This window comes from Sorex fumeus, unplaced genomic scaffold (assembly GCF_029834395.1).
Source record: "Sorex fumeus unplaced genomic scaffold, SorFum_2.1 ptg000128l, whole genome shotgun sequence".
Taxonomy (NCBI): Eukaryota; Metazoa; Chordata; class Mammalia; order Eulipotyphla; family Soricidae; genus Sorex; species Sorex fumeus.
In genome coordinates this window covers 283,046-296,754 of record NW_026606185.1, presented here as the reverse complement: position 1 = coordinate 296,754, position 13,709 = coordinate 283,046, and the positions used below count along the sequence as shown (strand labels likewise).

General features: G+C 61.1%; 1 protein-coding gene across 1 annotated transcript in view; it reads left to right on the top strand.

Annotated features, from left to right (window-relative positions):
* SDK2 (sidekick cell adhesion molecule 2) overlaps positions 1-13,709 on the top strand; it is a 165,506-nt gene that overhangs the window by 107,393 nt on the left and 44,404 nt on the right. Inside the window, exons 7-18 of the mRNA XM_056138117.1 lie at positions 283-473; positions 572-655; positions 965-1,159; positions 1,244-1,360; positions 1,913-2,080; positions 2,755-2,857; positions 7,245-7,418; positions 7,598-7,734; positions 8,049-8,196; positions 11,060-11,200; positions 12,391-12,572; positions 12,885-13,000. Of these exons, the coding sequence (XP_055994092.1) occupies positions 283-473; positions 572-655; positions 965-1,159; positions 1,244-1,360; positions 1,913-2,080; positions 2,755-2,857; positions 7,245-7,418; positions 7,598-7,734; positions 8,049-8,196; positions 11,060-11,200; positions 12,391-12,572; positions 12,885-13,000 (1,756 nt within the window). The remainder of the gene's footprint in view (positions 1-282; positions 474-571; positions 656-964; positions 1,160-1,243; positions 1,361-1,912; positions 2,081-2,754; positions 2,858-7,244; positions 7,419-7,597; positions 7,735-8,048; positions 8,197-11,059; positions 11,201-12,390; positions 12,573-12,884; positions 13,001-13,709) is intronic.

Genomic DNA, 13,709 nt, shown 5'->3' with positions numbered 1-13,709 from the left:
TCTTGCCTAGCCTCAGGGCTCGGCATGTGGGAGGGCCGGAAGGAGGCAACGGGTCCGTCCCCAGGGGCGAAACTGAAGCCCTGACACTGGAGTCTCTTTCCACTGACCCTGAGAGTGGGGAGTGGGCCGGCCCCTGTGCCCCTACCCTACCCATGTGGCTTAGCCCCTGCCCCTCCCTCCAGCTGAGCTCCTCCCCTCCCCCATACAAGTCCCTGCTCATCTCCCCTCCCCCCAGCACTTGCCCCTCCCACCCCCCCCCTACTGAGCCCCTGTGCCCCCCAGGCCCCTCATCAAGCTGCAGCTGGTCTGGAGGAAGGATGGGCAGGTGCTGAGCAGTGGGGTCAGTGACTTCGGCCGCCGCCTCACCATCCCCAACCCCACGGGCAGTGACGCCGGCTACTACGAGTGCGAGGCCGTCCTGCGCAGCAGCAGCGTCCCCTCGGTCATGCGGGGGGCCTACCTCTCCGTGCTGGGTGAGCCGGGGCAGCTGCCCAGGGCCAGATTGGCGCGTGCGGGGGGCTACCGGGGGCGGTTGTATCACGAGGAGCATGGGTCTGACCTCCCCCCGCAGAGCCGCCTCAGTTCACCAAGGAGCCCGAGAGACACATCACAGCCGAAATGGAGAAGGTTGTGGACATCCCCTGCCGGGCCAAAGGTGACAGCCCAGAGCCCCCTTGAACCCTAGGCTGCCCCCCACGTAGTCCCTGCCAGGGCGGGACCCACCCAGACCCTCCCCACTGCCCCCATAGCCTCTGCAGGGAGAACCGGGACGGGGGCCCCAGGGTGTCAGAGCCTCCGAGGGCAGCGGACCCCCCACCAAGCCCTCCCCGCATCCTGGGAGCCCCGAGAGGCCAAACCCTGAGAGCGCCCCCTCCCCTGCACACCACCCCTCAGCAACGACTCTGAGGAAGTTCTGGAAGGGGCGGGGCCAGGCTGACCAGCCGTGGCCTCTCGTGTCCCCCAGGGGTGCCCCTGCCCTCCATCGTCTGGTACAAGGATGCGGTGGCCGTGCAGGTGGACAAGCCGGGCCGCTTCCGGCAGCGGGGGGATGGGAGCCTGCAGGTCAGCGGGCTGGTCCCCGACGACACCGGCATGTTCCAGTGCTTCGCGCGCAACGCGGCTGGCGAGGCCCAGACGTCCACCTACCTGGGGGTCACCAGTGAGTGCGTGGCAAGGCCGGGCGGGGGTGGGGCAGGTCACCCAGCCCCAGGGGCAACAACACCCACCCACCGTGTCCCTGCAGGCATCGCCCCCAACATCACCCGGGGGCCCCTGGACAGCACGGTCATCGACGGCGTGTCCGTGGTGCTGGCCTGTGAGACTTCCGGCGCGCCCCGGCCGGCCATCACCTGGCAGAAAGGTACGTGAGGGGAGTGGGTGCCAGGGCGGGGGCAGCGGGCAGTGGACGGGAGGTGTCCAGCACGACCTTGAGTCCTGCCACCCTGACCACAGCTGTCCCTGCACCCCAATCGCTTCCCGGCCCCTGGACGCCCCCCTGTGTTTTGCTCGCCTGCTCAGAGCGTGTCCCTCCTCACCTGCCTGCCCGCCCGGGTGCAAGGAGATGACCTCATGGGCGGACATCAGAAGCCCTGGGCCGGCTACCTGCCTCGTGTCCTGGTGCCTGTCACCAAGACCCCAGGGGCCCCGCTCCTGCCTCGCCTCCACCCATCCCCTCTGGCACCTCTGAAGCTGGGGGCCTGAGCCTGGACTGGCACAGAGTGGCGGGCAGACAGGAGGGAAGGGTGGGCAGTGAGGTCAGGGGGGGTCTCTGGGGATGGATGGGTGGTCAGTGAGATGGGGGTTTCTGGGGATGGACAGTGGTCAGTAAGATCGGGGGTCTCTGGGGATGGATGGGTGATCAGTGAGATGGGGGTCTCCAAGTGGGCGGCCCACCTGACCCTGCTGCCCGCAGGGGAGCGCGTCCTGGCCAGCGGGTCGGTGCAGCTGCCGCGCTTCACGCTGCTGGAGTCGGGCAGCCTGCTCATCAGCCCTGCACGCCTCGCCGATGCCGGCACCTACACCTGCCTGGCCACCAACTCCCGCGGCGTGGATGAGGCCTCGGCCGAGCTGGTGGTGTGGGGTGAGAGCGCGGGGGGCCAGGGAGGAGGGAGGGACAGAGGGGACACTTAGAGGTTAGGGGGAGGGAGGCGGCGTGTCCCGGAAAGAGCCTCCCCCTCCCCTCAGTGCCCGCTTTCTCCCCGCAATCTCGGACGGGGCCGAATCCCCCATGGGCAGCTGCCCTCTGGGTCCAGTGCACAGCCCAGGTCCACTGAGCTAGCAGGGGCCTGCCCACCCTCCTGCCCCGCTCCTCCCTTGCAGACTCTGCCTGTCCTGCCCGGCCCTGCCCTCTCCTGCTCGCTCCTGCCTGCCCCTACCGGCCCCCACACACTCCTGCCTGCTTCAGCCATCCTGGCTCAGCCTCTGTGGCCCATCTTCCTGGGCCCAAAGAAGAGGGACACTGGTCGGACCCCTCGTGGGGTCTGGAGAGGGACCGAGTGAGGCCCCATCATCACTGATGGCCCTGGCCACCGTGCCTGCCATGGCCGCCATGCTGGCACTGATGGCTATGGGGGGTCATTGTCACCGTGTCCACTGTGAACCCCATAGCCCCTGGGACCGCAGCCCCAAGCACCTTGACAGCACATTGCTCAGCCATTCTGGAACCTTCCATGACCAGGACTGGCAGATCTCCTGCTCCTGCCCTCGGCTGTGTGACCGCCGGGCCCAGCCTGAGTCCCACCCGCTGTCTTTCAGCCCGGACCCGCATCACCAGGCCCCCCCAGGATCAGAGCGTCATCAAGGGCACCCAGGCCTCCATGGTGTGCGGCGTGACCCATGACCCCCGGGTGACCGTCAGGTATACTCGGCAGGGCCCCTGCAGGGGTCACACAGGGAGGGGCAGGAGGGCTGGTCCAGGTTCCAGGAACAGAAGAAACCCCTCTGGGAACAGAATTACACCAAGAGCAGGGAGACAGCTATGTCGGAGGCCGCGGGGACCCCGGGCTGCAGAGGGACCAGGCACCAGGGCTGGGGGACTCGGAGGAGAGGGGACGAAGAGGACTTGGGGCTCACGCCGCCCTGGTGATGGCCGGGGCCTCATTGCTAGACCCTGTGTCCCCCAGTAGAGGGGTGCTGGCGTGGGTATACAAGCAGGAACACAGATAAGGCGGGACGCCCAGGGGCTCCTTGAAGACTCACAAGTGGGCAACCCTTGGGGCCTACCTGCAGGGCCAGACCTCAGGGCTGGCTCAGAGTTGCCCCTCTGGGCACTGCCCTGAGATCCTGGGTGCTGAGCCCAGCAGGCCACGCCCCCTTAGGGGCCCAGTCCCCTCTGAGCTCCAGGCTGGCCGGTCCCTGTGCTGTCCTGCTCCTACAGCCTGGAGCGCCCCCTGGTGGCCACTGGCATGTGGCCATCTGAGCGGCTGCCTCCAGGGGGACCCTGGGCGCCCACAGGGTCAGGTTCCAGGGACTGGAACCCTCATGCACACCAATGATGCTGCACACATCTGTGGAGCTTTCTTCTGGGGGCGGGGGAAAGGGGAGGCACACCCAGCAGGGCTCAGGGCTGACTCCCAGTTCTGTGCTCAGGGCTGACTCCTGGCTCTGCGCTCAGGACTGACCCTTGGCAGGTTTTAAGGGACCATAGGAGGTGCCAGGGTCAAACCCAGTTGGTCTCATGCAGTGAGAGTCCCGTCACCGTGGACCCTTATAGGACTGTGTTATTCATTTGGTTTGGGGCTTGGGGCCATACCCAGAGACGCTCAGGAGTTGCTCCTGGCTCTGCACTTAGGAATCACTCCAGGACCACAAGGGGGGCTGAGGGTCACATCTGGGTCAGCTGCATGCAAGGCAAGTGCCCTGCCTATGTACCATTGCTCCACATACCTCCCCCCGCCCTGGGCTGGAGCAATAGCACAGTGGGTAGGGCATTTGCCTTGCAAATGGCCCACCCAGGTTTGATTCCTCCATCCCTCTCATAGAGCCCAGCAAGCTACCGGGAGTATCCCACGCACAAGGAAGAGCCTGGCAAGCTCCCTGTGGCATATTCGATATGCCAAAAACAATAACAACAAGTCTCACAATGGAGACGTTACTGGTACCCACTCGAGCAAATCGATGAACAGCAGGAGGACAGTGCTACCCCACACACACACCCAGGGCTTTCTATGTCATTAGGGAAAACCCCTGATCTTCCAGCGTCACTGGAAACTTGCCTTTACATATCCGAACCTCATTGGCTGGCATTCAGAGGATGACTTAGAGACCTGATTCGTTCTCGTGATAATTCTTGACGCACAAAGGCTTTCGGGGGCTCTTCAATGTGTACGCAGCCCCCACCCCCGGATCCAGTGAGCTATAGGTGGGAAACAGCTTCCAGTTCACGGAGGGGTCTTCACTGTGGAGAAGACTCTTCCTGCTGGGAGGACAGATCACCACTGGTCCCTCATGCCCCCAAGTGGGCAGTGGTTCCAGTCCTGGCTTCCCTCTTCCCACCCCCCCATCCTTCCCACACATCCATCTCAGACTGGGAACGGTCTTCTCTCCCCATCTTCAACCTTTTCTCTTTTGGGGAAAAGCCCCCCTCGGGGTGCTCAGGACTTACTCCTGGCTCTGTGCTCAGGAATCACTCCTTGTAGTGCTTCAGGGAACCCTATGGGATCCCAGGGATCGAACCCAGGGTCAGTCATGTGCAAGGCAAGCGCCCTCCCACTGGGCTATCCGTTCAACATCCATCTAAAGAGACAGAAATATCCGTCCCCTTTTGTTTTGGTATTTGGGGGCTGTACCCAGAGGTGGATTCTACCTTCTGGAGGGGAACGTGGGGGTGGGGTGGTGGTTCTAGGGGGCAGTCGGGACTAAAAAGGAGCCAAACAGCCACGTGGGCCCAACCCCGAGCCCCCCCACCCTCCGCAGTTCTCTTCTGTTCTCCGGCTGCGGCATGAGGAGCCTCTCCAGGCCCCGCTCCGTGGCCTCTGAACAAACCCACTTTTAGTCCTGATTTATGTGGATCAATAGTCTATCGGGTTTTTCCTTATTAGACAGCTAATAGATATTTATTTGCAGAGGAAACGGGAAACATGCAACTAAGCCCCCCAAACATGGGGCAGAGAGAGAAGCAAGTAGATTGATCTGAGAGTCTCACTGACCCGAGTTCTGTTTGGAGGCAAAAACAAACAAACAAACAACAATAAAACAAGCAAAAACCAAAACAAAGAACAGAAACACTGCTTCTTTCATGGGATTTTTTCCCCCTTAAGAGAGAGCTTTTTATGAAACTCTTTCCCCGCCCATCGATATTTTTGTGTAGAGACTCAATTATGAGGCCATCCAGTCGCCTCTCTGGGGGCCCCAGCTCCATGGTGACGCCCACCCTGGTGCCTGCCCCCATGGACCCCCTGTCTTTATTCACGTTAAGGTCCACACAGCTGCCTGGCTCATCTCGGACATCTCTGAGGACTCTCTTAGGTCTTTGACCTCCAGAGGCTACTGAAAACCACAGATGAAAAGGCAGTTCTGTGATTGCAGATGGTTCTGGAACATTTCTGCCCTGCCTGCGTGAAACGGCCTCTCTCTCTCTGCTGGAGAAGGTCCGGCCTTACTCTGAGGAGCGTGAGCCCTCTCCAGCCCCTGACCGCCCTGCCAGCCTACTGCTGTTCCCCCTCAACCCCCTTACACACACACACACACACACACACACACACACACACACTTCTGTTTTATTTTGTTTGGGGGCCACACCCAGCGATGCTGCCCCCAGTCCCTCGCAGACACCCCATCATGATCCTGGCACTGGTCTCACGGGATCCTGACCGCACCCCCACGAGGTGGTGGGGGAGGGAATCTCCCTCATTTGATGCAGAGAAAGTGGGCTCACTTGGCGTTCCATCAGCTCCCCGGAGAGAGGGGCAGGGGTAATCTAGACTAAAGCATCGGTGCCAGTTGGAGCTGCTTCTTCCCTTTCTCAATATCTCAGACTCAGAACTTCTCTGGGATTTTTTTTCTTCATGGGGGTTCGACTTCCTCTGGGATCCTTTTCCATGGCTTCTTCCCTGGGGTTCTGGGACGCCCGGTCCCAGCCCTACCTCAAGGAGCGAACACTGCAGGCCCTATTCCCTGGGGACCTGGGCCCAGCCTGTGGGTGACAGTGATGGTGACAGAGCTGCCGGGGACTCTCTCCATGTCAGGCTGGGACACGTGTGTCACTTCTCAAATTCCCTTGCAGACCAGCCGACCAGAGCCAACATGGCTGGGGACATGCAAGCCAATTTGTCACCATGCCTCATCAGCCTGGGGGCTCCCGTCATAACACAGACCCCAGAGGTGTGCCCGCTGCTGTCCCACTGGGGCACCTGCTCTCCATGCTGCTCAGCAGAAGCTCCTGACCCCACACAAGATTTCGACCTCACGCCAACACCCCCCACCAGCCTGCAACAGGGTTATAGGCTGCCCCCCTGTTCCCACCACATCCCTGCCACCCGCCGAGATGGCTGGGCCCACAGGCTGGTGCTCGAGGCATGCAAACTGTTATACCCAGGTTTTCGGGTCATGGCATGAATGAACAGAGTCAGAGAGACAGTCATGCAAGTGCAAAGGAGTTTTATTCTGGTTGACGGGGGTCAACTATCACACCCACAAAGTGGTCTCTTGATAGCGACCCCGACCTCCAAGTACAAGCAGTTTGTATAAGTCCCACGATTGAGCAAGCGCTATGATAGCAGTTACCAGGCAACAGTTGTCAGCAATTAGTCAACATTTGATAACAGTTTCTGGTTGTTCCGAAAAACAGACATAGTGACAGTCAGTTTCTGGTTGTTCCAAAAAATAGAACATAGTGACCCCTCATGACCAGTCAGATGATCTAGCAGTTCCTTACCAGAAATTGCAAGTTCAATTTCTGGGAAACAGAAACTTAGGCCTAGGGGCTGGAGCGATAGCACAGCAGGGAGGGCGTTTGTCTTGCATGAGGCCGACCCGGGTTCGATTCCCAGCATCGCATAGGGTCCCCTGAACACCGCCAGGAGTGATTCCTGAGTGCAGAGCCAGGAGCAACCTCTGAGCATTGCCAGGTGTGACCCAAAAAGCAAGAATAGCCCAGAAACTTAGGCCAAGTCAAAACTTAATGGGAGCTGTGGCCTGTCGTGGCTACAGCCTGGCTCTAGGTCTGGCTTCTGGGTACCTAACATAGACCAGTTCTGAGCCAAGCCCACCCCAGGGCACCTGTGATGAGTCCCTCCCTGTTGAAGGTACGTGTGGGAGAAGGACGGGGCCGCGCTGGGCATGGACACGCCCCGTATCCGCCTGGACAAGAACGGCTCTCTACACATCTCACAGACCTGGTCGGGCGACATTGGCACCTACAGCTGCCGTGTGCTGTCCGCAGGGGGCAACGACTCCCGCAGCGCCCACCTGCGGGTCAGGTGAGCCCCCCCCCCCCACCCACCCCTGCACCTCCTTCCCGCTAAGTCCCAAGGGAACTTAGCCGTGAGAAACTCTGCAGGGCGAAGGGCAAGTTCCAGTCACGGCCGTAGGGCGGTAGGAGTCCCAGCAATGCCTCCCGGGGTCACCCCCGACTCCAAAGCCCCCTTCTCGCCCGCAGACAACTGCCCCACGCCCCCGAGCACCCGGTGGCAACCCTGAGCCCCACGGAGAGACGCGCCATCAACCTGACGTGGACGCGGCCCTTCGACGGCAACAGCCCATTGCTGCGCTACATGCTGGAGATGTCAGAGAACAGTAAGGGGGGTCTCCCGCATCTCTGAGCGCCCCCACCTGGGAGCCTGCGGCCAGGAGCTGCGGGGGGCCAGGTGGGCAGAGTATGCCCCCTGTGAGAGAGACGTGCATCTCGTCCCTCTGAGCCCGGCCTCCGCCTGTCGCCTCAGTTCCCCGGGGAGGTGTGAGCAAAGGCAGGGACCTGTGGAAAGGTTGGGACCAACCACGTTGAGGTCCAGCTGCTGCTCGTTCAGGGTCCACTGGACACTGCCGGGAGTGGGACTGGAAGCCCAGGACCCTCCCCCGGGTCTCTCCCTCTTTCCCCTCTGTCTCTCTAGATGCCCCCTGGACGGTGCTTCTGTCCAGTGTCGACCCAGAGGCGACCTCGGTGTTGGTCAAGGGCCTGGTTCCAGCGCGTTCCTACCAGTTCCGTCTCTGTGCGGTCAACGACGTGGGGAAAGGGCAGTTCAGCAAGGACACGGAGAGGTGAGGATGACAGGCCTCAGGGGCGGGCCCTGGGGGGCTGCTGTGGCCCTAACCAGCATGGGGGCATGCACCAGTCACCTGACCAACAGGGGGCACCCACCAGCCGCCCAACCATCTTGGGGCACCCACCAGCTGCCCAACCAACATGGTGGGACCAGCTCCCCAACCAACAGGGGGTACCCACCAGCTGCCCAACGAACACGGAGAATCCACCAGCCACCTAACCATCTTGGGACACCCACCAGCTTCCCAACCAACATGGCGGCACCCATCAGCTGCCCAACCATCTTGGGACACCCACTAACCACCCAACCATCATGGGGTACCCACCAATCACCCAACCACCATGGGGCATCCACCAGCTACCCAACCAACATGGCAGCAACAGCTGCCCAATCAACGGGGCACCCACCAGCTGCCCGAGCTTCATGGAGCACCCACCAACCACCTGACCATCTTGGGGCACCCACCAGCCTCCTGCCCTTCCCCGCGTGCCCACGGCCTCCTTCCCTCCATTCCCACGGCAGCCCAGTCTCCAGCTACGAGGACAGTAGCTCAGCTCACACACTTGCTGTAGAGGTGAAAAGAGGTCCCGCATGCCCGCCTACGAGCTGCCCTCAGTGAATTAATCTCCTGCCCGCTGTGAGCCGTGTCCCACACCTCACCCCGGCTGCCCCCGAGCCCTCCACCCCAGTGCCCACACATTCTGCCAGGGGGCATCATGGTCTAGGGCAGAGGGTCCCTAACTTATGTGGCCTTCCACCCCCTTTTCTGAAAAACTGGACTCGGTGCTCCCCCCCCCCACCAGAAATCCACCTTCTTTAAGGGAATGGACACAAAGGACCCTCCCCAGCCCCCGTGGGTCGTAAGGAGTAGGGGTGCCTACAGACGGCTGGGTCCCGCCTTCAGCCCAGCCTCCTTGCGGTGGAAATGGAACAGGAGCAGCCGGACCTCCATTAGACCCCCCCCCCGCGGTGACACCCCCTCCTGCGGGTGAGAGCTGGTCTCACCTGCACCAACTCCATTCCACAGGGCCGCCTGCTGCCCACTCACACCCCAGCCCGTGCACGTGGCTCTTTATTGATTTACTCTTTGTTGGGTCATTTGCCCCCGTCGGCTTCTTGGATGTGGAAGTGACAGGTGACATTGTGTGTGTCTGAGGTGTGGGCTGTGTGGATTTGTTCCACTTGCCTTAGCAAAGTGATGACCACCTGGGGTACGCACAATTCCCCTTTCTGAAGCTCTTTCTCTGGCCAACGCTGAAGCACATCACACAGAGTTATTAGTCTAAGCATCAGCTGATGTAAAACCCCAGAACCCGCGAGTTAACCACTCACCGGAAGCCTGTGCCCTTCGACCCGGAACTTCTTTTCTCCCCACCTGGGCTTGTGGGGACCACCCTTCTGAACTCTTTCTCTTTTTTTCTTTGATTTAATTTAGTTTTGTTTGTTTCGGGGATGCCCAGGTGGTGCTGAGGGCTTCTTCCTGGCCCTGTGCTCAGGGATCACCCCTAGTGGTGCTCTGGGAACCCTAAGGGATGCCGGGGATCGAACCCAGCTTGGCTGTGGTGTGCCAGGCAGACATCCTCCCCGCCATACTGCCGCTGACTTGGAGAGTCCACGAACCAGCACAATCTGTCCTCCTCCTTCTGACTCACTTCCCTGCCCAGAATGTCCCTCTCTCCTGATGGTGGCCCCAGAGATGTGGACACAGAGAGTGGCACTGTCAGCCTGGCCACAGGATAGCTGAGGGGCCTTGCTCTTTCCCTGTTGGGCAGGCAGGTGCCTACTGCATGTGGCTGGAGGTGGCAGGAACCCAGCCGAGGGCACCATGGGAGCCGGCGACCAGCTTTTCCCAGCTTGGCCCCTTCCCATGCCTCCATCCACATTCTCATGCCTGGACCCCCATTCTTCACCTGCGGCCCCTTGGCATATCTTGGGGCTACACGGGGCCCCCAGGGTAAACACATTTGCATTTCTGTGTCTCAGCTCTGAAACTTCCCAAATCACAGGATACGATTTTGGGGTGTGGGGGGAGGCCACACCCAGGGGTGCTCAGCAACTCCTCCTGGCTCTGTGCTCATCGCCTACTCCTGGTGGTGCTCGGGTATCAGGGATTGAACCCAGGTCAGCTGTGTGAAAGACAAGAGCCCTCCCCACTGTACTGTAACTCTGGCCCTTAATTTAAGGGCGGAGTGGGGGGAGGCTTTCAAAAAGTAAAGGACCAGAGAGATGGCTCAGAAGGTCATGCACTTCCGTCGCATGCAGGTGGTCCGGGTTTTGATCCCCACCCCTGTGGGGTCCCCAAGGCTCACCAAGAGTGATGTCTGAGTGAAGAGACAGGAGTAAGCCCTGAACTCCGCTGGGTGTGCCCCCTCCCCAAACAAAAAACAACAAAACTCGTATCCTGGTGCTGGAGCAATAGCACAAGGGGTAGGGCGTTTGCCTTGCACACAGCCAACCCCGGTTCAATTCCCAGCATTCCATATGGTCCCCTGAGCACCATCAGGAATAACTCTTGAGTGCAGAGCCAGGAGTAACCCCTGAGCATTGCTGGATGTGACCCAAAAAGAAAAAAAAAAACGAACAACAACAAAAAAAAAACTTGTATCCTCAGCAGCTGCCCTGGTAGTGACTCTCTCCAAGGGGAAACTGAGGCCCAGGCCCATGCGTCTGAGCACTGACTGTGTTCCGGCCATTGAGGCACGGGCTTTGGGGAGCCGACCAGTGGCGCCTTCTCACACGTCTGTGGGACTGGGCCGTGGGTACAGCACCGGCCAGAGGCCTCAGCACTGGACCCGACTCAGCCCCCCGAGACTCCGGAAGCCGGAGGCAGGAGGCCCAGCCCTGCGCTTCCCTTCCAGGGTCTCCCTTCCTGAGGAGCCCCCCACAGCCCCACCGCAGAATGTCATCGCCAGCGGCCGCACCAACCAGTCGATCATGATCCAGTGGCAGCCGCCGCCCGAGGGCCACCAGAACGGCCTTCTCAAGGGCTACATCATCAGGTGGGGGCGGGCGCCAGGGTGGGGGGAGCTGAGAGGTGGGGTGGGGCGGAAAACAGCACCATGCCGGGGGCGGGGGGCCTGCGCCCCTGACTCCAGGAAGGACAGGCTGGGCATCAGGGAGCACTGCCCGTGTCCTCTGGGAAGGGCTTGGGGAGGGGACGGGACCAGGGAAGCCCAGGGCACGCCAGGAATGGACCATCGTCCTCCCAGTGGCCTGGCCTAGAGCTGGCGGGGACATTGAGTCTTCCTTTCCTCGCCTCTGCCCCCTCTGCCCCCTTTCCTCATCATCCCCACTGAGAAATGAATCCTCCCGACGCCTCCCCTAAACTTAGTCAGTCCTCTGTGGCGATCCAAATTCATGACAGAGCTGTAGCACGGCGGCCCAAGCAGTTGCCCTGCCTGCGGCTGACCCAGGTTCAACCCCTGGCATCCCTGAGCACCTCCAGGGTGAGCCTTGAGCACCACTGGGTGTGGCCCAGAAATCAACCAAAAAATAAAAGTATAAAGAAAAAATATGTTTGGGGCTGAAGCGATAGCACAGCAGATAGGGCGTTTGCCTTGCACACAGGCCGATCCAGGTTCGAATCACAGCATCCTATATGATCCCCTGAGCATCGCCAGGTGTGGCCCCAAAACCAAAGGGGGGAAAAAAAGGAAAGAAAATAACACAGAGCCCGAGCGATAGCACCGCGGGGAGGGCACTTGCCTTGCATGTGGCTGAACCAGGTCTCATCCCCGGGCCCCTATATGGTCCCCTGGTCCTTGTCAGGAGTGATCCCTGAGCACAGAGCCAGGGGTAGGTCCTGAGCACCTGTGGGTGTGGCTCAATATAAAACTGTAAAGTGAAAAGATTTTTAAATTGTTTGGGGGCCATACCTGGCGGTGCTCAGGGATCACTCCTGGCGGTTCTCGGGGAGCCCTGTGGGATGCCAGGGCTCAAACCCAGGTCGACCACATGCCAGGCAAATGTCCTCCCTGCTGGACTGTGTGCTCTGGCCCCAGAAAGAAAAATTTAAAATATATAAGTAGAAAGCAGTGACGCCACCGACAGGACTCTCTTGTTGGCAAGGACCCCGGGGCCGGCGGGGACAGGAGCCCCAGGTCCCTGGGCCCATGCCAGGAGGCCCAGCGTCCTGGGCACGAGGTGGGCTGCACTGGCTCCCATGCGCTCCAGCCCCGCCTGCCCACAGGTACTGCCTGGCCGGCCTGCCCGTGGGGTACCAGTTCAAGAACATCACGGACCCCGACGTGACCAACCTGCTCCTGGAGGACCTCATCATCTGGACCAACTACGAGATCGAGGTGGCCGCCTACAACAGTGCCGGGCTGGGCACCTACAGCAGCAAAGTGACCGAGTGGACACTGCAAGGAGGTGCGTGGGCAGCATGGGGGGGGAGGGGGGCTGCCCATGCTGTTCATGTCTGGGGGTGGCTGGACGCTCCCCACAGGCTGGTCCCAGATGCACTGAGATGCCACCTTGGGCCCAAACGCCCCTGGGCACTCTCGTGCTCTTACTCGCTTGCCTGTCTCGGGGTCCGGCAAGTGGAGGGAGACCCCAAGTAACAGAGGGGGGCACTTAAGTCTCCGAGTGAGGGAAAGCAGGGGGTGGCCAAAGGGGCTCACAGCCCCGACTCCTGGGTGCATCATCCACACCCTCATCTCCCTCTGTCTCTGTCCCCCCCAGTGCCCACCGTCCCCCCAGGCAACGTCCACACAGAGGCCACCAACTCCACGGCCATTCGCTTCACGTGGAGCGCCCCCAGCCCCCAGTTCATCAACGGCATCAACCAGGGCTACAAGGTAGGGGGGCCTGGGGGTCACCCAGGGACACTGGGAACTGGCTGAGGGAGGCCCCAGGGGCCGCAAGGAGGACCCCCTCTGCTCCCGAACTCCAGGTCCTCCTGGGGGAGCCCCGTGGGGGGGAGGGGGTGCTCGGGAGACGAGATCGTTAAAGGGGTTCAGGCTCAGGACTCCTGGAAATAGCCATGGCCCCATTGCAACATTCTAGAAGCTGCCAGTTCTCGCCCAGGTGTGGCTCTGGTGGGCGTCCTCGGGGCTGTAGGCCTTGCCTGAGGTGAAGGCTCGGCCCGCAGATGGGCAGGCCAGCAAGAAGGGTCTGGCCCACTCCCATGGGGGCTTCTCTCCTGGGACAGCAGAGGCAAGACGCCCTCAGAGAGGGAGACCAGAGTCACTTCCTCTTGGGTCAGCTCCCGGGGCTCCGGGGGAGTATTGGGGTCACTGTCTCGGGGTGACTATGGGGATCACTGCTTCGGGGTGACTATGGGGGTCACTGTCTCGGGGAGATTATGGGGGTCACTGTCTCAGGGAGATTATGGGGGTCACTGTCTCAGGGTGACTATTGGGGTCACTGTCTCGGAGTGACTATCGGGGTCACTGTCTCGGGGTGACTTGGGGGTCACTGTCTTGGGGTGACTTGGGGGTCAGTGTCTCGGGGTGACTTTGGGGTCACTGTCTCGGTGACTATGGGGGTCACTGTCTTGGGGTGACT